We start from the raw sequence: 22,778 nt of genomic DNA, 5'->3' as shown, positions 1-22,778 counted from the left end.
ATAGTGTTGCACTATGTTGTACACACTAAAACTGACAGAAATAATTGTATAAAGAATGAAAAAGGAGAGCTTGACAGAGGAGTTCAAACAGTGCTGACTGTCTCACCTCGGCACGCTTGGCCTATAAAATGGGCTTGAACATTGGTGCAGATTCTGGGGATCCTACTGTGAGGTGACCATAAGCTGTACATGTGTTGTTGCAAGATTTTTCCTCTGTCACGTTACACCCAGTCACCTGCGATATTATTTTTTATGTTTGTTTATCTTGAGCAGTGTAAGCTTTCCTAATGGTTTCCCATGATGTTGTGCATAGTATCCCACTGTGTTTTGTCTGTATTGATCTGATGTGCCAGGAAGGTTTGATTCAGACAGCCTCTCCAGCAAGAACCAAATACTCAAGTTCAAATGCAGTTTTGCATCGCCATGAGTGGGTGCTGCCAAAGTGTTCATTACTTAAGTGCTCTGTCGTTCCCCTCGACTGGTGGACTTTTTGGATTTGATTTGTCCGGCACCACTGAGCATGTGTCCATATGACAAGCACTTTGGTTGACGTACACCGATGCCTGAAGTGTGGATTTTGTCTATTTCTGCCTAACCAGTGCAGTTTCAGTAGACATGAACGGAGCTCAGTCCTGAGCGGCTCGACACAGCTCACTTCCATGTAGTTCAGAAACTCACGCTGGACTGGTCTTCATACTTGTCAGGGAGAATAGAAAAAGGAGACTGTCAAACATTATTGGGGTGCAGAGCACAATCAGAGCTCACCCTTCCTCCGTCCCCGCTCACTCACCTCCTCTCCCGGAAAGCCGCTGACAGAAGCTGTCACTTCACCGCAGCGTTCTGCTCGACACAACCAGCAACAGGAAGTGTGCCACCGTGACCTCTTGCTGCCCTGCCAGCTAGTTTGGTCTTGCTGTTATTTTTGAAACAGTATATTAAAATAACAGCTGAAAGGATTTGTCTTTCTAAATCAGTTGTGAGATGAGAAATCTTACGGATGTGACACAGGGAGGATGGTAGCTAGTCTGTGAAGTGTTACTTGTAATATTTGGCAGCTCAGGACAGTGGTTCCCAATTTGGAGGTCTGGAACCTCCAAAGAGTTGCAAATTAAATCTGAGGGATCACAAGATAGTATAAAAGATAAGAAACTGTATTCATTTGACTTTTTTTCCCCTTTTTAAATGAGAAGTTGCTGGTTTTGGGCACATTTTGCTCCAGCAGGGCCTGCTGGTTGGAATGATACACTGCATTTTAGTGTATCCTTCCTGTTTTGGAGCTTCTTGCAAGATCCCCAGAGACAGCAGCAACCCTACTTCCACCTCGTCTGAGATGTCTTTGTTGTCACACACAAACACACACACACACACACACACACATACACACTCACTCACCTTGCTCTCCCTCTCTTTTCACCACACAAACATATCTGTAAGCAGATATGTTAGACTCATGCTGTAAAACATGCATACACATACACACACACACACACCTTAACACAGATGAACAGGTGTGTACATAGCTGCACACAGTCACAGGCGCATGCACAGGTGCACACACACCTGCCTACATACACACGTATACGCAGGTGCAAGCAAAACAGAGCGAATACTGAAATACACACGGCTGCACACACACAAACACACATTCAGGCACATACACAGTGTATAAACACACACTCCACAGTCACACACACACACACAAACCTCTCATCTTATAGATGACTTGTGTGAAGTACTTCAGTGAGGGAGTGAAGAGGGCGGGGGAAGGGTCCATCAAATGAAATGAATATGTATTAGATGGGGTTTGAAGTAGTGACTTGTATTCAACCCCGCATTCTCACGGAGCGTCTGTCACTCCGTCACCATCAGGATATAATAAGGTGTCTCAATGATGCTCAGAACCCAGGAGACTCTCACATCTGAGACATCTGTCCGTATGTGCGTGTACCCCCACACTTCCTCTTCTAGCCGACTCCAGCTCTTTACTTCTTTGTGCCTCTTGTACCCTCCCTCCTCCTAGCTCCTTCTCCTCTGCCTTCTGCCTTACCTTCAAACTTTACCACATTTTACCTTCTCTTTATGCACTGTATGGATTCAGCTGAAAGTTAATAAAATCTCTGTCTCTCCTCTCTCTAAATATGCCTTCCTGCTCTATCTTCCTTCCTTTTCTCTCTTTTCTCTATCTCTTGTTCTGTCTGTGGGCGCACAAGGACTACCTCTCTGACACCACAATACATTTATCCTGAAGGGCATGGGAGAGACTCTCCTGAATGCTGCAGCGTGGGTGTGCATTTGTGTGTGCACGTCAAACTCCATTGGCCCTCCATAGGTTAATACCCCGACCAGCAAACCTTTGGCCCTATGATCTTAGTCTCCTTACAGACACCCAGTTGAGCAGTTTTCTGTGGGATTTACACAGCCACAGACATGAATGGTTCCTTTCTTATCTTGCACAATAGACTCCCAGCCAGCCACATTAGTGAATTTATTTTCAAACAAACTTACAAACTACAGTTTATCTTTTCTCCAACTTCTGCGGCTCGCCCATCCCCAAAACCACAGTGACCCAATATGTTGGATTTCACCATAGACTGTGACATCACCCATTGGTTTGTGGACTGCCATTTTGAAGCCTTGAGTTTAGCAACTTGACCGTCGCCATCTTGGATTTTTGGAGCCAGAAGTGACCATATTTGGATGAGAGAGTGGAGCTGATCCTAGTGCTAGCTGCTAGCTTGGTTAGCATTGTGCATTTACAGTCTATGTTTAATGCTAATGCTAATCTTCGCTAGCAAAAAACAGGCCTAAAACCATTAAAAATGTATTTACTGGAAAAACTGAACATCCGACTCCTTAGATGGTCTCACAGTACAACTAAATGCTGATCAAGACTTTTTTAGGCGACCAAAATGTTACAATTAACATTCATGAACCGAAAACACACTGAATAGCGACGGTTACGCCTATACTCTGTGAATCTGGGGTTACGCCATGGTTACCTTAAGTTATCAATGTTATTGCCGTGGTAGTGACTTGTCAATCACAAGGTAGCCACGCCCTAAAGCATACGCTGCTTTATTGTCTGTTTCACTCTCATGGGACCATAATTTATAAAATGAACATCATGCTTTATTGAAGAAGACTTGAAACAAGCAACTGAAACCATAACCTCATTAGAAAAGCGTTTACTGGGATCATAAATCAAGTGAGAAGTAGGGTCATTTTCTCATTAACTTCCATACAATTGGTCTTCTCTGTGCGGCCAGTGATGTCGCCCCCTGATGACCATTAGAGAGAATTCAGGTTTAAGGTACTTCTGCATTGGCTTCACTTTTCAGACCAGCAGCTACCTACTTGGATTTCACACAACAGTCCACTGGCATTTATTTACATCTGTACATTTGTTTTAAGCTGTCCTCTGTTATTTGTTTATTTCAAAAACTCAAACTTGATCTTTATCGAAAGCTTCTCACTGTTTTCATATTGTCTACAGATCTTAAATGGATATCTTGTGTTTTTACATGTCTGTCTTCATGTTCAGTGTCCTCTACATTCTCACATAAAAGACATTACTCCAATAATGGCTAGGCCCCAAACAATAGCCAAGACAGAGAGGGCGAAAACCCACAAAATGATTGATATCAGTGCTGTAATGGCAAGCATATGGCACATCAGCATCATTTCTATTTTTACAGCATTAGTTCCATCAGTAAAACGACACAGTTTTGCTTCACTCAGCATTCTGTTGAGTTTCTATTTTTAACTGAAATACTATTCGTACTCACTGATTGTGAAATTTAAATTTCTGCTTCATCATGAAGACAAGCTGCTGTTAATGAGGCCCAACACACCTTGCAGATGTTTTACAATAAAACCCTTCCAGGGAAGGAAAGACATCCTGTGAACTGCTGGAAGGGTTTTAGGGAGTTGTTGAGATGTTGAGTTTGCATTATTGAGCAGAAATTAGGGACTTAATAAAATAAACTAATAGAATAAAAAGGCCTGTGTCGAATAATAGATTCTCAAATAAGCTCTAAGCGCATGTTTATTACAGAATTGCTCCTAGGGAGTTGTGAGTTTTATGCACACAAGCTTCTGCCTTTGACTTTTTATCAAACAATCACTGCAACTAGAAACCTGGGCACCTGAAAAACTGTAAATCCCTCCTCTTTACAACTTAAACTCTATACCAGTTATGTTGTGAGTTTTTAGTGTGCTCAACTTCATCAAGTTATTCGATGTTTTGTTAAAATGGAACAGTTTTTGTCGCCTCACTTGCGAAACATCACTTTTCAAGACTGTTTAATTCCGTTTAGAGGAAATGCCATCTCATGTTGCCCCGTTGTATTTAACTCAGCTACCATGACCCAAATCTTCCAAACCTACCCGCTTATGTAACTTCAGTCTTCTCTGTGTACACACACACACACACACACACACAGGCCGGAATATCCTTCTGCCTCCTCTGACATACACCCTACCTTGTCTGCACACACACACACACACACACACACATACGTTAACCTGTTCAACCATTCCTGTCAACCTTCAGCTTCATCATTCTTTCTTTGATCACTTTCTAACACATCACACACAAACACACACACACACACACAGTCGCACACTACTTTCCTCTATTTCTTTTCCACCCGAAAGCATGTCCCCAAAACCTGACTTTTTGTCACACATCACATTATATCACATTGCATTTTGTCAAAAAGTCATCCATGCTTATCAAGCCTGCTTTATATAACTAACCTCTTCAAGTCCAGGATCCTACACCCCACATTAAGCAGCAGCAGCAGCAGCAGCAGCAACACCCGCTATCACATACACAGTTTATACTGTACGTAGCATGTAAACACTGTATGCAAGCACAAAATGTCTAGTAACAACTGCATAAAAACGGTTGTTATGACCTTATTTTGTGGTGACATAGCTCTTAATCTCCAGTCTCTAAAAAATGCTAGTTAAATCAGGAGGCATCAATGGGAACTGAACACTTAGAGTAGATCGTAGACTGAGTGGATGCAGTTGCATTGTAGTCTGCTCTCAAAATTATATAAACAGTGTATTCATGCATATGTATACACATTATTAGTCCTCGACTTAATGTGCTGAAACTTAATCTATCTATCTATATATAGTATCTCTCTATCTTGAGCATACTGTAATAAACTACTTTAATAGCGGCCCCTGCTTTATATGCAAATTCATGTTTAATCAAATTGATGTAGTAATAAAAGTATCATTATAACTGAAAAGGTTGCTCCTCTCCCTTTTTACTGGGTCCTGGTTTCCACAATTATTATTGTTTTGTGTTAAATCACAAATTTCAGTCCAATGTTTCTGTTAATTTATCAGTTATGTTACACCAATGATGGAATATGGGTTTCATTTGGGTGGTTTGTGTTTCACAGTGTTATATTTTGTTGAAGGGCTTCAATCCTGCTGTGATGGGTTGGGGTTTTTTTTTGAGAGTTTTGTGATGGTAGGGCAGATCATCTGATTAATCAGTGATAGTGACAACATGTATACATCATTAGCTGCATTAAGCAGTGAGTCACTTAACTCTGTCAAGTTGAGGTAGGAAGAATAAAACTGTTCTGTAGTAAATGACATTCTGCATAATTTGTTGCACTCATTGCTGTGTGTGTGAGACTATAGAAAACTGTGATTGTCAGCAGTAACAGAGAAATCTGTATTGTTCTTATGCTTTGTCAGTCCAACTCACCCTGTGGTAACCTGAGTAGATGGTACGTTCCAGTTTGGTGAGGCTGATGGTGCTCGCCCACTGTACGCGACTAATTCGTATAAACCCGCGCCCAGTCAAACAGCTGGCACACACAGCTGTTCAAAAAGTCGATGGTGCTGCAGCTTGATTGGTTGTCTTGATGTGAGCACCGTTTGAATTTTTGAATCTGTCCCGCTCTCTCATCACACCGCTAGCTTGGTCTGTGTCGTCAGGTATCCCAGCATGCTTTGTGCAGTGAATTGGTCACTTCCCATAGACAATGAATGAGTGCAGATTTTGTCGCCAGTCAGTTTGCGTATGGTGAGGGAGCAGTTATTTTTGTTCAATTTCCGGGATTCATTTTTGCCTCTGTTGCATTAATATTTTTGTTAATAAACATCACCTTTTTTTGCACATACCCCAACCTGCCGAGCTGCTTTTTTTAAACATCCCTTTAAAAGCTATGTGTATACAAATATCATAAGTGTATGAAAAACATAACCACGGCCACATTGCTAATTTTTCCATGAGTTTCTCTTAACCTGTAGACCACACTGGTTTCAGAGATGCCTGGTGTGTGTGTGTGTGTGTCTGAAAAGACTCTCTAGACTGCTGCATATAGAGAAGGCAAACACTGATTTACTGTGTTTACAGACTCTTGAGACATTTTCCTGCAGTGGAAACACTGAGCATGTATGCTATGTATAGGATTTTTTTGCTCTTGGAAAAGTTAAGGACCTGGACCAGTAGTCTTCTTCCTACATTTCACACAAACACAGGCAGACACACTCGCACACGATGCCTTTGACTGTGTGATCCATCAGCTACTGGGCAGGAATGGCATGGCCCCAGCCTGGCCCAATAAGCTCATTAATCAGACAGGGCAAGGAGTGGGCGGAAGGAGGACACGGCAGTGAATCTTATTATCTTACTCTGCAGCACTGCTAATCAGTAGGTTTATTGATGATGACTATTTCCATTCAGTGAGAGGAGATTACTGTTTCCATAACATGTAGGAAAGAAGGCATTTGCGTTTATTTGTCGGCATATGAAATGTAGGCTTAGACTGATGTTTTCCAGGTGGAAGGACAGTCTCTCTTTTCATTACGCAATTACACACACACACACACACACACACACACACACACACATTTTCCTACTTGAAAATATACGTCCTTGCAGCTGGCTGAACGGTAAAATCCTGGTTGTTGTTTTTTTTTTTTTTTCTTCCTGTCATTGACAAGAAAAGAGAAGCTGTCTTTTGTGTCACTGTGTGGGTTTCTAACAGTGTGAGTGTGCATGTATGCATGTGTCATATATGGAGGTGGTGTGTACGTTATGAAGGCTCCTTACATATCCAAGATATAAAGCCAGCACAATGAAATGGAAACCTGATCTTTGTAGGTAGAACGGAGAAGTCCTGTCAAGAAGGACTGGTGATGTAATGATTTCCTAAGAAAGTATATTATATTTATTTCTTTTTGTTTTATGTCTGTAACCTCTGGTGTACTGTCCTTGTGTTGTGTATTTGTGTTGTTTGTATTTGGTCTGGTTTTTTTTCTTCTGTAATTAAAATGTAAATTAAAAAAAAGAAAGGTCACAATGATCAGAGTGGAAATGATCATACTGTAAATGGTAACTGAGCTGCTGATACAATTGTAATTATTTAGGATAGTATATACTGACAAAAATCAAATGTCACAATATTTTTGACAAAAAAACTGAAATCAACATGTATTGATATAATTCTGAGAGTATTTTGTGGCCAATTATTGGAGCTTCGCAGACATAATGACAGGAACATTTGAAGAACAAACATCACGTAGAGGCTTTCATTGTTTATTTCACTCAAAGACACCAGTGAAATAAGAAATAAGCTCAGACATCTTTGTCACTGAGCTCTAATGTAGCCTTTATTGTAAGACCAGAAAAACAAAAATAACAGTTACATCATGTTGTTATGATATCCAGAGTCCCAGATAATATTTTGACTCAAGAGTAGATTTTCAGCCACTCTAGCAGCATGTTTATATTGATGGTAATGTCCAGTACTTTGGTCCATAAAATTTGGTTCAGATATCAATTTTGCCCAGAGGATGAATCCAAATGACTTTGGTGATTCCCTGACTTTTCCTCTAGCGCCACCAACAGCTCAAAGTTTTCACTTATCCAGTGAAATACTTCATCTGCTTGATGGATTTCCACCACGTTTTCTACAGATATTTACGGTTTGCAGTCTTCAAATGACTTTAGTGATGCCTTGACTTTTTCCTCTAGTGTGAGTTTATGGATTTGAGTCGAACGTCTCAACCATTCAGTGGATTTCCATGAAATCTGGTCCACACATTCATGTTCCCCTCAGAATGAGTTGGTGATCTAAGTTTCATCTTGAGCCACCACCAGGTCAAAGTACTCATTCATCCAACACTTTGATTTATGAACATAAACTAAGATTGTTGTAAGAGTGTGAAAAACATACCTCCTAGACATTCGCATGTTAGCATGTTAACATTATCATTTAACTCAAAGCACAGCTGTGCTTAAATACAGCCTCATAGAGCCGCTAGCATGACAACTACATCTTGATTATACTGTAGTGATATTTTTGCACAACTCTAATTGCCAAGTTAACAAATTTGATGCCTTTAAACACTGGAACACGGTGGGGAGAGGAATGATCTTTCCAAAGTTTATTTACTCTGGTCTGAAAATACCATTTTTCTTGCCATCATAGCTCCCTGACAACTAAAATTCAATACTGCTGAAATATGTTTTGATTCAGTCATAAAATATTTTCTAATAACTGAAGGGATTCACCTCATCTTATGTCAATGTATTACAAGTAGGCCTATATACTAATTAATTAAGTAATCAGTGTGGTGTAAAAGCATGTGTTGCTCTGTATTCTGACGCTCCAGTCAGTTAAGGTTAGAAGGTTTTAGTTTTTCATGAGAAAAACAAGCTCCCTGTGTGCCCCAAACTATCCTAGGATTAATAATTTAAAAGCTTGATATAGGGGGGCGCCTTTATAGCCAAATGGTTACTGCATATGCCACAAAACTGCAATGTCCCTGGTTTGATTCCAGCCAGAGACCTTTGTTGCATGTCTCTCTCCCCCTGTCTCCTGTCTGCTTCTTCACTGCCCAATATCCAATAAAAAGGCAAAAATGCCACAAATGCCAAATGAAAAATGCCACAAAAAAAGCTAGATTTAGGGGACAGCTCATGGTGACGCACATTAAGAAATTCATGGTTTATGGTGAGCAGTGGTAACTTTTAAGGCATAGCACTCAGTGACTGGAAGTGAAAAAATATTACATTAATTGTCAAAAGGAGATTATGTAGAATAGCCTGAATGTGTGTGATTTGGTTAAAAAGATAGTTCAGAGACATGGTAATTTATGGTAATGTTTACTGTTTTACTGTTTTTCCCCCTTTCCCAGAGTCAGAAACTAATAAATGCCTTAGGACAGACTTTTTTATGTATTTGGTGTAGTCTGAAGTTATGTCAAACAGCAATATTAGGCTATCTTGGCTCAATTATTGAGTGTCTATGGTATCAAATAACATAATCATGATCCAATAGGCATCCAGGAATTGAGTGAAACTAACAAGTAAACTAAAGGGGGTGAGGGGGCGCCTTTTCCAAGCTTTGTCTGAGGGGACGCCCACAGTCTCAGACTTTGAAAACCCCTGTTTTAGAGCACACATACCTGAAAGTGAAAAGTGCTTTAGTGTGCAAAGTCTTAAATACACAACGTCGTGCAGACATCGCAAGTAGTGCACAGATGTGCAAAAACTGCTTGGGTAATAAAAAAATTGTGTAAATAAACAAACAGTATACAGAGTAGTGTCCGAAATTCACCTGCCGAGGGGACTGGTAGATGAAAAAATCCATTGGTTTAGCAAATTTTGCCACGAAAGTAGGAGCACTCGAGACGGTCCGTGGCTGGCACTCCTTCACCTCAGACCGTCTCAAGCACTCCTACAGTTTTGACGCATTGTTTAGACACATGTAAAAAATACATATGGTGAACGTGTCTACGCTGTATATAGGGACAAACATGAGTAATTTCCCCCATCGTGCCAGATATTTTATGGCATGACTATTTTGGTACAAACATTTACCCGCCCATGTGGCGGATAGCGATTTACTCACCAAATGGAAAATCTACCCGCATTTGGCGCTTGGCGGGTGTTAATTTTGGATCCTGATGTGGAGGTTAGTAAAGTTAGACTGCTGAAGTGATTGGTGGACTCGTTGTTACCCACTGCCACCTCCCACAGGAAAGTTTTTGGAACAGATGGTTGCCTTTGTGTGCCGAGCTGGTGGCAGTCGTCACTGCCTTTTTCTTCGCCCGACTGTCACGCAGTTCCTTGATGGACGGCCGCAAAACAACCAGTGACTCGCTAAGTAGAGCAGCTGAAAACTGCTGGAGCTTTTTCTCCAGGAGGAGCAGTACGAGGCAGAGGTGGGCCAGGCTGTTATGGTATGCTAGAGACAGAAAGAGAGGCTGGTTTTTGTTGGTGAAACAAAGCCAGTGTTGAGCAGCGAGAACTCGGGAGAAGGAGCAGAGAAATTCCTCCCATCCCTCTGTCTTCTCCCCTCCTCCTCCCCAGTGGTATTAATTAGCAGCAGCAGATGAGTGGAGAACGGGAGCCTGAAGGGAGAACAGGTTCATGTCAGGTTAGCCTACGCTGTTTGTGGGCCCTCTCCCTCTCTCTCCCTCTCTCTCTCCCTCTCTCTCCTTCTCTCCCACTCTCTCTTTCCCTTTCTGTTCTCTCACATGTACACAATAAACACAATAGGAGGTGTTAAAAATTGCAGAAATTTCAGTTTCTCCTCATCATGGCCAAAACCATGGATTTGTTATATGCTTCAAAAATGGCTGAATTTTCATGTAACACCCTTTTAGTTTGAACACACCCCTTCACATATTCAATAAATGCATTCGAACTCAGAGCACCCCAAACTGGGACACCACACACCCACAGACGCTCACACCCCACTCTAAGCCACGCCCGTACCCGAAGCGTCTTTTTTTACTCAACACTTTTCTTGACGGCCAAGAAGTGGTTCAAAGCCTGACTTGTTTGAAGCTCTGTTCTCGGTCACATGCTCTTGCTCTAAGATGCAACTCTCTACATCGTCAGTTGATTTGTGTTGTTATGTAAGAACGTGACGTTGTCTTGTTCGGGGGCATCGAGTACGAGGCAGCGTTACAGATTGTTCACAGATTTTTTTGGGGGGGTGGTTGAAAATGCCTATGAGTTATGAGCAGTTTGACCAAAGTGATTTTCCATTTTCAAATTGTTCTGTTTAAATATTTTTTTAGAGGCTACCCAGTATTTCACAAGAAAAAAGGAATTACTAAGAGAGAAGTCAGAAAAAAATGAACAAAAATTCGGCGAAGAAGAATGAATTATTTAATCATCACACATTAATCATCTTGTGATCCCTCTGGGGGGCCTCGACCCCCAGATTGTGAACCACTGGTCTAGAGGACAGAATATCCAATTTTCTGTGGAAACAGGTAAAGAAGTGATGTTACAATGAACACTATTGACCAGAATCACTTGATAGTACTGTGTAATAAAGTCACTATAAATGTGTTTTACTTATTTGAGTGAATTCAGTGTTAAATTACTCTTTGACTTTTTGTTTTTCCTGTTATTTCTTTTCTCCTGCCTTTTCTTACTCTTTCTCTCGTTCTCTGTCTGTCTTTCCCTGCAGAATTCTATACGACACAACCTGTCCTTGAACAAGTGTTTTCTCAAAGTGCCTCGCTCCAAAGACGACCCTGGAAAAGTAAGTATTTCCTGAACAATGTAATGCGACTGAAAAGCTCAGCTTGAATGACGGTGCGACACACAATGAAAATGCAAGCCTATTTCAGCGAGCTTACAAATACGGCTGAGGAAACGGTGATTACTTTTCACGTGTTTAGACGCCCTCGTGCCACATGTGTGTGTACGGTTGTGCATCAGTGCACCAAAAGACACCCATACTCACTTGTTCTCTTTCTTTGTCTCTCTCTCTCACACACACACACACACACACACACACACAGAGTCTGTACTTAAAAGCAGTTTGTTGCTCCATAACTGGCTGTGTTGAATGCCTAATGCCGTTTTCTCTGTTTTCTGCTACTCTTCCGATATTGATTCTGCCAAGTAATAATGTGGTACAGGGAGTAATGAATAATAAGTATATGTAGGTACACCCCTTCAGATACGAGGCCGTTCACGCATCTGTTATGCTTTATTAGGCTCTGTTTCACTCTCTCTTACACACACACACACACACAATCAGAGGAAGCTTTAGATATGTTTCACCGTTGCTACTCCTGCGGTTAGGAAGCAGAGTTGCCACGGCCACTTCAGCAGCGCCGGCTTGATAACAACAATTTGTCAAGTCCTTGTTTGTGCTGAATCGAAGGAATTGCTCAGACGGGGGAAAGTATATAATTACAGTTGATCACTGAAGCATGCCCTTACAAGATTTTTTAATAAAAGCTCAAATGTCTGCATTTCAACTCATCACAGGGTTAATGTGAGAAGCAATCCACCACTTTTTACAAAAACTGACAAACCAAAACTTTTCACTGAGCGCTCAAAACTCTTTTCATTTTTTTTAGTGGGCGGTAGGAAGAGGGAGTGTCTCCAGGCTGTGGGGATTTTGGAGCCATTGAAAAATGAATTAGGGGGAAGAAGGTTTAAATAATTCAAACAAAATCATTGGGCTTGAGTGGAGGCCTATAGTCTGCAAAGACACAAAGAGAGCGGCTCCCCCCTGATTAGCCTGACTTGGGCTTGACCAGCACCTTAATTCACACCTTGGATCGAAGTGGTCAATACCGCGGTATGAGGGGGAGGTCATCTGTGTGCAGAGAAGTTGAATGTACATGGTCTGTTTGAAGCCGCAGAGAGAGGAGAAGCTAAATCATGCATGTGCTAACGTTAATTGGCTGTGTACTGTTCAGTGATGTGGGACTGAGAGACAGGGGGAGGAGAAGTGTGTGTGTGTGTGTGTGTTTGTGTGTATGTGTGTGTGTTAGTGTGTGTGTGTGTGGCCTAGATGAACCTCCTGAATTCTGTCTGCAGTTTTGGACCTGCTAGGAAGGGAAGAGGAAAAATGAAAGTGTGTGTGGGGGAGGAGGGGGGGGGGGACAGACCAGGAGGAAATCAAGGACCTAAAAGCAATTGATTTCCTCCTCTCTCATTGTATGTGTGTATTTTGGAGGCTGCTGTGTTTTAACGTTGTGTATCAAAAGGATTTTAGTGGATTTTCTTGGGGAAGGCAGCAGGAGCATGCACCACAGGAAACCTAGACCTAGAGGAAACTGATTGGATCTAGAACTGGAATAACAACAGATATCTGATGCAAGGGAGATCCATCTACTGCACCTTTTTCTGTTTAGTGACACTTGTTTCCCCTATTAGAGGGACTGAAGCAGCCTCACTGGGGAAAAGTGAGAAAAAAAGAGGCTTAATTGTACTCTCAATAGAAAGTGATACCTCATTACAAACAGATGGAATTGTCAAATAATTGACAAATAATGGCAGATAATAACAGATATATGCTGTAATTAATATTTTAATTGCTCTGTTACCTACCACTCTTATTTGAAACATCATCTAAAGTAAAGCAGGAAAATGTTGCTATGTTTAAAAAGACACCATCCAGTTTGCTTTTCTCAGTCCTTTGAGGTCAGTAAGAAGCTTTTAAACGTTTTCTACCAGAGTTTTGTGCTCACTACCTTGTTTTATGCTGTTGACTGTTGGGGTAAAAGCATTGCTGCCAATGATAGGAATAGGATAAACAGGTTTATTAAAAAGGCCGGATCTATAATTGGTTTGATTACTGATTCGTTACAAAATGTTTTGGAGGAAGGAACCAGGAGAAGGAGTTCAAACCATACATCGGTGTGAAGGTGTTTGCAACAAACTAACAAGTGTGTTAAATGACCAGTTTAAGATCCTCCACAGAATGAGAAGGTCTTTTGTCTCCACAGCTGTGAACATTTTGAATGACATATGATACTTGTTTGTTTCCTGAAATATGGGTTGTGTTCTTGACATAAATTGTAAGGTTTCATTTCATATGTATTATATTCTTTATCTTTTTTGTTGACTTCTTTTTAGTTTGCGTGTTAATGTTACTACCGTTGTGGCTGTATATCTTTCATATGTGACCAGTCTCTATTGTTATTTGTCACTTGGAATCAATAAAGTTATCTAAGGAGGTGGGAAGTAACTAATTACATATACTCAAGTATCATATTTAAAGGCATTTTGAGTTTTAATTTTGGAAAACGGCTGTAATTACTAGTCAGCCTCCACATATTCAAAACATGACTTTATCTACTTATAAAAAAATATCCATTGCTGTAGTTAAAACCAACATTACGATTTGGCAGTCACACTCACTCACACCACCTGGAGCAACTACAAAAATAAGATCCAGTATTTCTAACATATTAATACACTAATACAAGTGTACAAGATTTCTTTCCTATAATGAGTACCTTTATGCTCAATATATAAGGTACATTTTTGTATTTATTTTACAGGTAACACTAGAAAATGTTTTAATTCAGTACTTACACTTGTAATGGAGTAATTTTTCCTCCTTTGGTGTTGATTTTTTAATTAAAGTAATTATTTGAGTACTGACTCCTTATTAAAGAAAGATAAAAAAGAATATGTAAGTGAAGCTAAACCTAGAGAGCAATCAAAAGCACTAGAGAAATACACAGCAGCTTCCATCAAACAGATGGCTTAACTGGTTGTTTTATTGGGGTCAATCTCCAGGGTTCCTACTGGGCCATAGACACCAACCCTAAAGAGGACACAGTACCCAGCAGGCCAAAGAAGAGGCCGCGCTCTGGAGAAAGGGTGAGTACCTCAACCACACTGTATGTAAGTTAGTATTCAACTGACATCGATATACTGTTATTATTTCCAAAAGACTTTAACATGTGCTATTTGAGGTTTTGCTGCCACAATAGTCCTAGCGTTTTTTAGCTTCCCAATTCTCAAATAAATCCCTGTTTCACTCCAGTTCAAGCTTAAAGTCCACAAAGTGGCAAATGGGAGTATTGTTGAGAAGGCGCATGAGCAGAAAAACAAGAGACTGAGAAAAGCTGCTCCATACACCTGAGATGCCACAGAAATGTTTGTGTGTGAACAGACATCCAGTATTTTCCCCTTTTCCGTGCTATAATGATGTCCGAATAGACCAGGAAGGTACCTTTTAAGCAAAAACAAACAAACAAACAAACAAAAAAGCTTACAGCGTTCTGGGCAGAGCAGTGAAATGTTACTGTCGACCAAACTTTACAAATCAATTTACAGTTAAAAACATACCAGCAAATTTTGTTCTGTTCTGTTATTATTGTGATTGAGAGGCATTAATTGTAATCATTGGCACACAATGTGGATTGAAAAGGGTCTGGGATCAGATCAGTGATACCGAGTGAAGCGCCAAGACGATCAGGTGACAAAGACAAAGTTTGGTTACAGTGGGGAGGCCATCTGCCAGCAGGCCATGACATCTACAACAAATGAAACCTTCTACCGACTCCACACTTCATATAGTGTTACTGTGCAGTGTTCAGTAGAGCAACAATCATTCACTCCACAACTACAGTACATGGTCAGCTGCCTGCTTTAGTGTGGTGCTAATAAATTTCACGGAGAGAATGAAAAATGCAGGTTATTCTTTTATTGTTTGCTTTTTGCTTATTTTTTTTCTTGCTGCATGTTATGCTTGTTTGAAGGGTCTCTATTAATCTAATTGTCTACTGCATCAGACTTTGAATATGAGCCCTTCATCTATATAATAGCAATAATTACTTTGAAAAGGCACAAAAATAGCAAAGACCTCAAATACATCATGCACCTTTTCCCCTGGCTGTATTGAATAAGCAGGGGTATCTTTGCTGTGTGCTATTTAATGGATATTGACTGACTCATTACTGGACCTCTGCTACTGGAGAGAAACATGTCTGTGCTGACAGAAATGCCCCTTCTCCAGCACATGTGCCATTTTATATGTACGATGTGCCATAACAGAAAAAGAGCCTATAGTTTAAATTTATTTCGGCCTGCAATCAATAACAGAAATAATTAGGTCATGTGTATAAATATGCACGTTCATATACTCACATACATAGACACATAAAAAGGAGGCAGATACTCAGATACCACAGTTGAAAACAACACACATTTAAACATCTTTAAATTTTAGAGCCTTTGTTGTTGTTTGTTGGTTCTCTATAAGTAATTTTGTTTACAATTGTTATGAAGATTGGATTAGTATTTGTTTTATATGTATGTCCCCACACTTCCACACAGTAAGTTATATATGGGACTATACTGTATGACAACGCTTGATTTAGAAGATCTTTCACTTTATATAGTATTGCAATCAATTGACTTTGATATTTTAGCTTTGATATCATTTATATGTGGCTTCCAGCATAATTTCTTATTTATTATCATTCCAAGAAATTTAATTTAAGACACTCTTTCAATGTCAATATAATTTATCATGAGTTTTCTTTTTGAATTAGTTAAATAATTACCAGAAATTATAAATTTAGATTTACTTAAATTCAGTGTTAGTTTATTAGAATCAAACCAACTCTTTAGCATTTCCAGTTCTTTTTCCACTGTATCCAAAAGTTGTTTCAGATTCTTAACACAACAAAATAAATTGGTATCATCTGCAAATAATATGAATTTTTAATATTTTGGAGACCTCATATATATTATTTATGTACAAAATAAACAATAATGGGTCTAACATTGAGCCTTGGGGAACCCCACAAATAACCTTTATTAGTTGGTTAATTAAAATGATTTATTTACACATATTGATACCTATTTTCCAAGTAACTACCCAGAGTGCTACCCATCTAATTCCATATCTTTGTAATTTCTTCAATAATAAGTCATAATCAACATTATCAAATGCTTTTGTAAGATCCAGGAAAAACCCCACTGCATATTCTTTATTTTCTAATGCAGTTGATTTCCTCCACAAATTCTATTAGTGTAAGCGAAGTTGTCCTGTAAGAGCTAAACCCATATTGCTGTTCACACAGTATATTATGTTTTGTGATGAAATCATCTGGTCTTTTATAGAATATTTTTTCCAGTATTTTAGAGAACTGTCTATAATTGGAGAGTAAATGTCTGTCTCCTGCCTTATATATAGGTAAGAGTTTAGCTGTTTTTATTTTGCAAAGAAATACACCAGTTTGTAGAGACTGATTACAAATATGTGTCAGAGGTTTCACCACACACTCAATAATATTTTGAACCAGAGACATATCAGTGCCTTTATAGACTGTAGACTTCTTACTCTTAAATGTTTTAACTAAGCTAATCATTTATTTTTCATCTGTTCTCCTTATAAACATGGACTGTTTATTTACATTAATAGTTTTACCTTCCACATCTTTACTGCTAGGCCTTATAATCTCCTTAACTAAATTAGGTCCAATATTAACAAAAAATCATTAAATTCATCTGCAGCTAAATCTATATCATTAATAGTTGTCGTATTCTTTGTCAGGAAATATATTTGGTAACCTGCTTTTCTAGTTTCATTTTCTAATAACGTCATTCATTACTTTCCATGTATTTTTAATATTATTTCTGTTGCTCCAATAATTTACTATTATAATCCTTTTTGCCGCATCTCATAATTCATGTCAGTGTGTTTTTATATGTCTTGTATGTATGTTGTACTTCTTTTGTTGTTTTCTTTTTGCATGCGTGATGTATACCCAGCAAATTTCTGTTCCACTGCTTTCTTTACTAAAGGACAATTTTTTTCATAGAGAGCAATTATTATGTCTCATATGCTTCATCTACATCTTTCACATAGACTTTATTCCAATCTTTTTTCAATAGGTCTTCTTTAAAAGAATTAATTGCATATTGTGTTTTGTGTCTAATTAGTTTGTTAGTTTTAACATCCTTGTTGGTCCTAATACAGCTCCGATTGACTGCAAAGAATGGTAGATGATCACTTATAAGTAGTCCACTTACTACTTTCTGATCAATAACATTGGTAAATATATTGTCAATTAGTGTAGCACTGTGTGTTGTTATTCTAGTTGGCTGTGTAATTGAGGAATATAAACACATACTGTACACTGAGTTAATGAACTCTGTTGTTGTGTTGTGTTCAAGTCAGTTTAACAAATCAATATTGAAATCCCCACAAACTAAAAAACATTTTCTTATTGTTTATGTCTTCATACAGCCCCGATAGCTTATCCCTAAATGTATCAATGCAAGATCCTGTTTTTTTTTTGATTTCTCAATCTCGATTTCTACAAGATACATTCCATAACATTTTCTATAACAAGTGACATACTACTCGCAAATTCACCTTTATAAACTTTATCAATGTATAAAGCAACTCCCCCATCCCTTTTTTTTAAAATCCTAATAATAAAGAACATCTCATATCCTCAGTTTTCGACCATAGCAGCTTGCTCCTCACTGAGCCAAGTCTCAGAGATCATCATTACGGCAAACTTCTTATCAAGTTGTGTCAAACAATGTTGGATCTTTGAAAAGTTTGTATTAAGGCTCCTACTAATATTACTCTACAGTCTAGTATTCACAATGACTATGCATGTTGTGGTAAAAATTATTCTCAGGATCAATATCTTATCTCCATATCTTGTAATTTATACTCTGTGTTTTCAGTCCGAGGCTTTCATATCCCGTACCCCTTTTTGGTTGCCAATCATTATCTCCAGATGGAGATAAATGACATCTGTCAGAACTGGTCATAGGTTGGATTTAATGTCCGTTTTTTATAACATCATATTTCATATTTCATGTCATTGTGGGCACACTAGGTTGGTACAGTTCAGTCTGTCTCACAATTTGTCCATAAATCTCATTAGCCAGTAAAAACAGAGATGACTATTCATCCATATTTTTCCAAGTCAGTAAGTTTTCTTATCATTATTGCTTTTGCCTCCTCAGGTGATCCACTCAACTTTATCCACACTTTGCAGTTCCTCGTCCACGTTGCTTCTATTTTGTTTTGCTTTTTTAAGATGCGTGCCTGCCTTGCTATCAGCGTTCTTCTTAGTTGGATATTCATTCAGGTAGACCTCAGTCCCCCACAGCTTTATAGCCTGGCTCAGTATTTCAGTTTTGGCTTTTCTGTTCACAAAGCGCATCACAATTATCGGCTTTGTTAAAGCGCATCACAAATTATTGGCTTTGTTTAACTGTCCTTCCTAGGAAGTGTATGGCAGGCTGAAATCACATTGGTTTGTATACAAACAGTTTGGTTTTCAAAGAACTGAAGCACCTGCTTTTCCAAAGAAAGTAATTCACTCAGTAGGGCGTCTTCACCTTTTCCACCAGCTGTAGCCCAGGCAAAGGTTTTATGTCTTATCTTGAGTTGGCTTATAATCAAATCATCCATGTGAGAGTATTGTTCCAGATCATCAACATGTTGCTCCAGATCTGCAATTTTTTTGTCCTTCTCCTTGATAGATGACTTGAGCTCCCGGACGTCCTCCATTAGTCCAAGCAGTTTAGCTTGTTGATTAGCCACTTTACTTAGTTCCTCCGACATGGAATAAAGAGACTTTCTGATCTCCTCCATCTTGTCCTCGCATCGATGGGTTTTCTTTTGTGGCATTTCAAGGTTGTTGTTTTTTAATGTCACAACAGACCTCACAACAAATAGGAATGGAGAATTTAGACCTTTCTCTTTGTTTGACTTAGTCTCAATGTCATGATTTTATATTCATCTAGATCAAGTGGGATTGACTTGCATGTAAATACATGTTAACCACAGGTTCTTGGATATGCAATTTTCAAGATGCCACAAAAACAGCAGATGTGACAACACAAAAGTAGGAATGAAAATTGGTTTGGGGAAATTGATTGACAGCGGCTGAGGCCATAAATATATGTAACCCTGCATCAGCCCAGCAGAATGCGGCAGGTGTACAGTCATTAACCCGAGGATCTGAATACAAAGGCAAAGCAGGCTGAGCTCTGTGATGTATCGCAGGTCTGCCGTCACCTCAGCCTGTCTACATCTCCGTTGTTTTGACTCTGTCTCTGACTATTGTATATTGTGCTTTTCCCCTTAGCAGATTCAGTATTCGACAGATGAAATTCCTTTTTGACCATTACGTCAACAGAACTTACATGAACCGATAACTGTGCTCCACAGGTGACAAGACATAGCATTTATTTCAAGATGCTGCTGTAGCACGTAGCAGCCCACCAAGCCGTTATTGATCAAGTTCCTGAATTAAATTATTTCAACATGATCACGCCACCTGTTGAAATACATGCAAATAAATACAAAGATAAAGTGAATTAAGTATAAAAATGGTTGTTCAGTGATGTTACTTCATGATAAGTGTTGAATAATTAGATGAGAAATTGACATTAGTATCAAAGCCAAGGTTGAGGAACCAATTAGTGAAATCAGCTGGACCAAGCAGAAGACCTGCTGGGTTGAAACGTCACCATTAGCTGCTTCCAGTACACAGGTACCTTTCTGTTTTTGTTGCATACTGTAGATCTTTGTATCCAGTAGCTGACTCACTGAGGGTTTAGTGAACATACACCCGCCTATCTTTTTATTTCATTAAAGAAAACCTGCAGACTCTTTCATCACAGTGTAGCTTGACTGGTCATCTCCCTGTTTTTTTTCTAATCCTTTGCCACCTCCTCTGTATCTTGATCATTATCTTTCTGTCTGTCCGTTTATTGGTTCGTCTGCCGCTCTCCCCCCTGCCTCTCCCTCTCTGCCTGTATACCTGCTTTAGCCCTTTCCTCTTCCCTGGAGCTCAGGCAGGCGTGGAGCGGCAAAGTGCACGATCACAGTCGCTCATTGGGAGGTAAAAGAGAGAGATAGAGGGAGGAATGGAAAGAGAAGGGAAATATGGCAAAGAAATAAGAAAGGGAAGGGTGAAAGAGAGAATGGATGAAGGAAAAAAAAGAAGACATCAAGGTAGACGGAGCAGAGAGGGAAAAGTCAAGCTGCAAGGGGGAGGAGGAAAAAAGAAGTAAGAGGAGTAACAAGAAGGAGCGGAGGGAGGAGGGAGAGTATTCTAGGCTTGTGTTCCAGTTAATTACCACAGAAGGCCCCGGGGCTGCCGTTAGACATATTTTCTTCACCAACGATTTTTTTTTTTATTACAAACATTAATTAATTCAGAGCCTTGTCATCTCGTCTTACATGGATGGGCCCTTCGACCCCTTTTCTTACGCCTCACTTACACTGCTGGCAGACACACTGCGGGCTGTCACATGGGCTAAGGAGAAACAGGGAGGTTTTAAATGCTAAGATTTATAGCCGTGTTACCGTCTGGGGAAAAAAAAAGGTGGGCTAAATATGTCATACTGTTTTATTGGGGTTTTGTTGCACCTATGGCTACACAGTCAAAGTCTTTAAAGTCTTCTGATGACAAGCGGCTGTGCAAATGAAAAGATTTGAAGTTGGCAGCGGGGCTAAACGTCAGCTGCATAAATGCATTGTATAAATGTGTAGACAGGCAGTCTACACTTAGTTTAGTACCTGCGTCTCTGGTGCCCCCAGCATAATCACTCTCTTTCATTGCCTGTATGCCTTTCTGTCTGCCTGTCTATCTGTCCTTCACCACTCAATTATCTCTCTACCTATTCTTCCTCCTCTCCCCCTTCTTCCACAAGCCTTCCTCACTCCTCTCTTCACCTCTCCATTGTCTTCTTTTTAAGTGCCTCCACCAGGGAACCGACAACCCGTTTCCTTGGGAGTTTATCATAAATTAAAGATTGCATTGTTACCAACCAATCCTCTTACTGTAAGCAGTTTGGGAAGGCAGGCAAGCTGTCTTGAACCCTGAAAGGAGTCAGACAAGGAAAAAATATCGTCCTCCTCTTTTTATTTTTTTAATTTTACAGGCGTCAAATTAGCCCCTCATCGATCTTTGAATAGTTCCTCATATCCTCACACTCGGTTAACCCGACTATAACACTTTGTGAGGACAACAGAAAATGAACCGCTGCTGAATACATTTTAGATGCTTGAATAATGCATGAGGATGGCTTGATTTATCTTATCAAGTGCAAGTGATGTGTCCACTTTCCAGGCTGCTTAAGTGTCCGGCACTTTAAATGAAGCGCGCCTCGACTAGTTCGCATAGTTGGAGCCTTGGGCACTCTGGTGATTCAGGAGGCTCAGCACAGAATCATGAACTGGCAGCATTCAGACATTTCTAGTAACCTTTGTCACATTTAATTTCCTTCCTCATTCTCACTGCCACTCTCCTCCGCATATTTCCAATCAAAGGAAAGTATACTTGAAATACTTCTGCATATTAATTAATAGGCAAGATTTAAAAATATGCGTGTACCTATTCGTATTTGTCGTCTTCATCTAAGTGTAAATATAACTCTTAAAAGAAAACACTGCCTACTCAGTATAGCTGATATAGGTTTATAAAAGGTGTATTTATTCGCTAAACAGTGATTTTTATTTGTCCTCTATTGTTCTCCCCGTTCAGCTCTTAAGGAAACAGTACGTGGTCCCTACTACTTCAATATTCTTATAATGTTTTCAGTAAATTTCATCAATATGCCCTGTGTGTCACAATTCACTACTTTAAATCAATGCACAAGTCGTATCAATACAAACAGCTTGAATTTGGCCACAGCTGGTATCAAATCACAGCCAAATAAACACAAACTGCGTTGGAAAAGCTCCTTATGAGGACGGGTCTCATAAGTTATTTTACATGACATGTCTTTTCATGATATGTGACTCCAACCGCCCCCGACTTGTTTGGGGAATGATGAAATATTGTGAGTTTTTTGCGGGGTTAAAAGTTGAAATGAAGAGAAATATAAATGCTTGCACACTGTTTTTAGTTGCGTTGGACACATTAGCGTTAACACAGTTTTAGCTTAGCTGTAACCATGGAACATCATCATAGGCCTTTTTCAGTGCAGGTATTTTGACTTGTTATAGTAGAAACAGCACCAGTGTTACTAATAA

General features: G+C 39.5%; 1 protein-coding gene across 6 annotated transcripts in view; it reads left to right on the top strand.

Annotated features, from left to right (window-relative positions):
* Positions 1–22,778, top strand: part of LOC122982554 (forkhead box protein J3-like) — a 66,131-nt gene that overhangs the window by 20,818 nt on the left and 22,535 nt on the right. For all 6 annotated transcript variants that reach the window (XM_044351922.1, XM_044351920.1, XM_044351921.1 and 3 more), the window contains exons 4-5: positions 11,469–11,543; positions 14,549–14,632. In XM_044351922.1, coding sequence (XP_044207857.1) covers positions 11,469–11,543; positions 14,549–14,632 — 159 coding nt within the window. The remainder of the gene's footprint in view (positions 1–11,468; positions 11,544–14,548; positions 14,633–22,778) is intronic.

The sequence above is a fragment of the Thunnus albacares genome, chromosome 5 (assembly GCF_914725855.1).
Source record: "Thunnus albacares chromosome 5, fThuAlb1.1, whole genome shotgun sequence".
Classification (NCBI taxonomy): Eukaryota; Metazoa; Chordata; class Actinopteri; order Scombriformes; family Scombridae; genus Thunnus; species Thunnus albacares.
The sequence above is the reverse complement of the archived record's forward strand: the minus strand, read 5'-3'. Positions and strand labels throughout refer to the sequence as shown.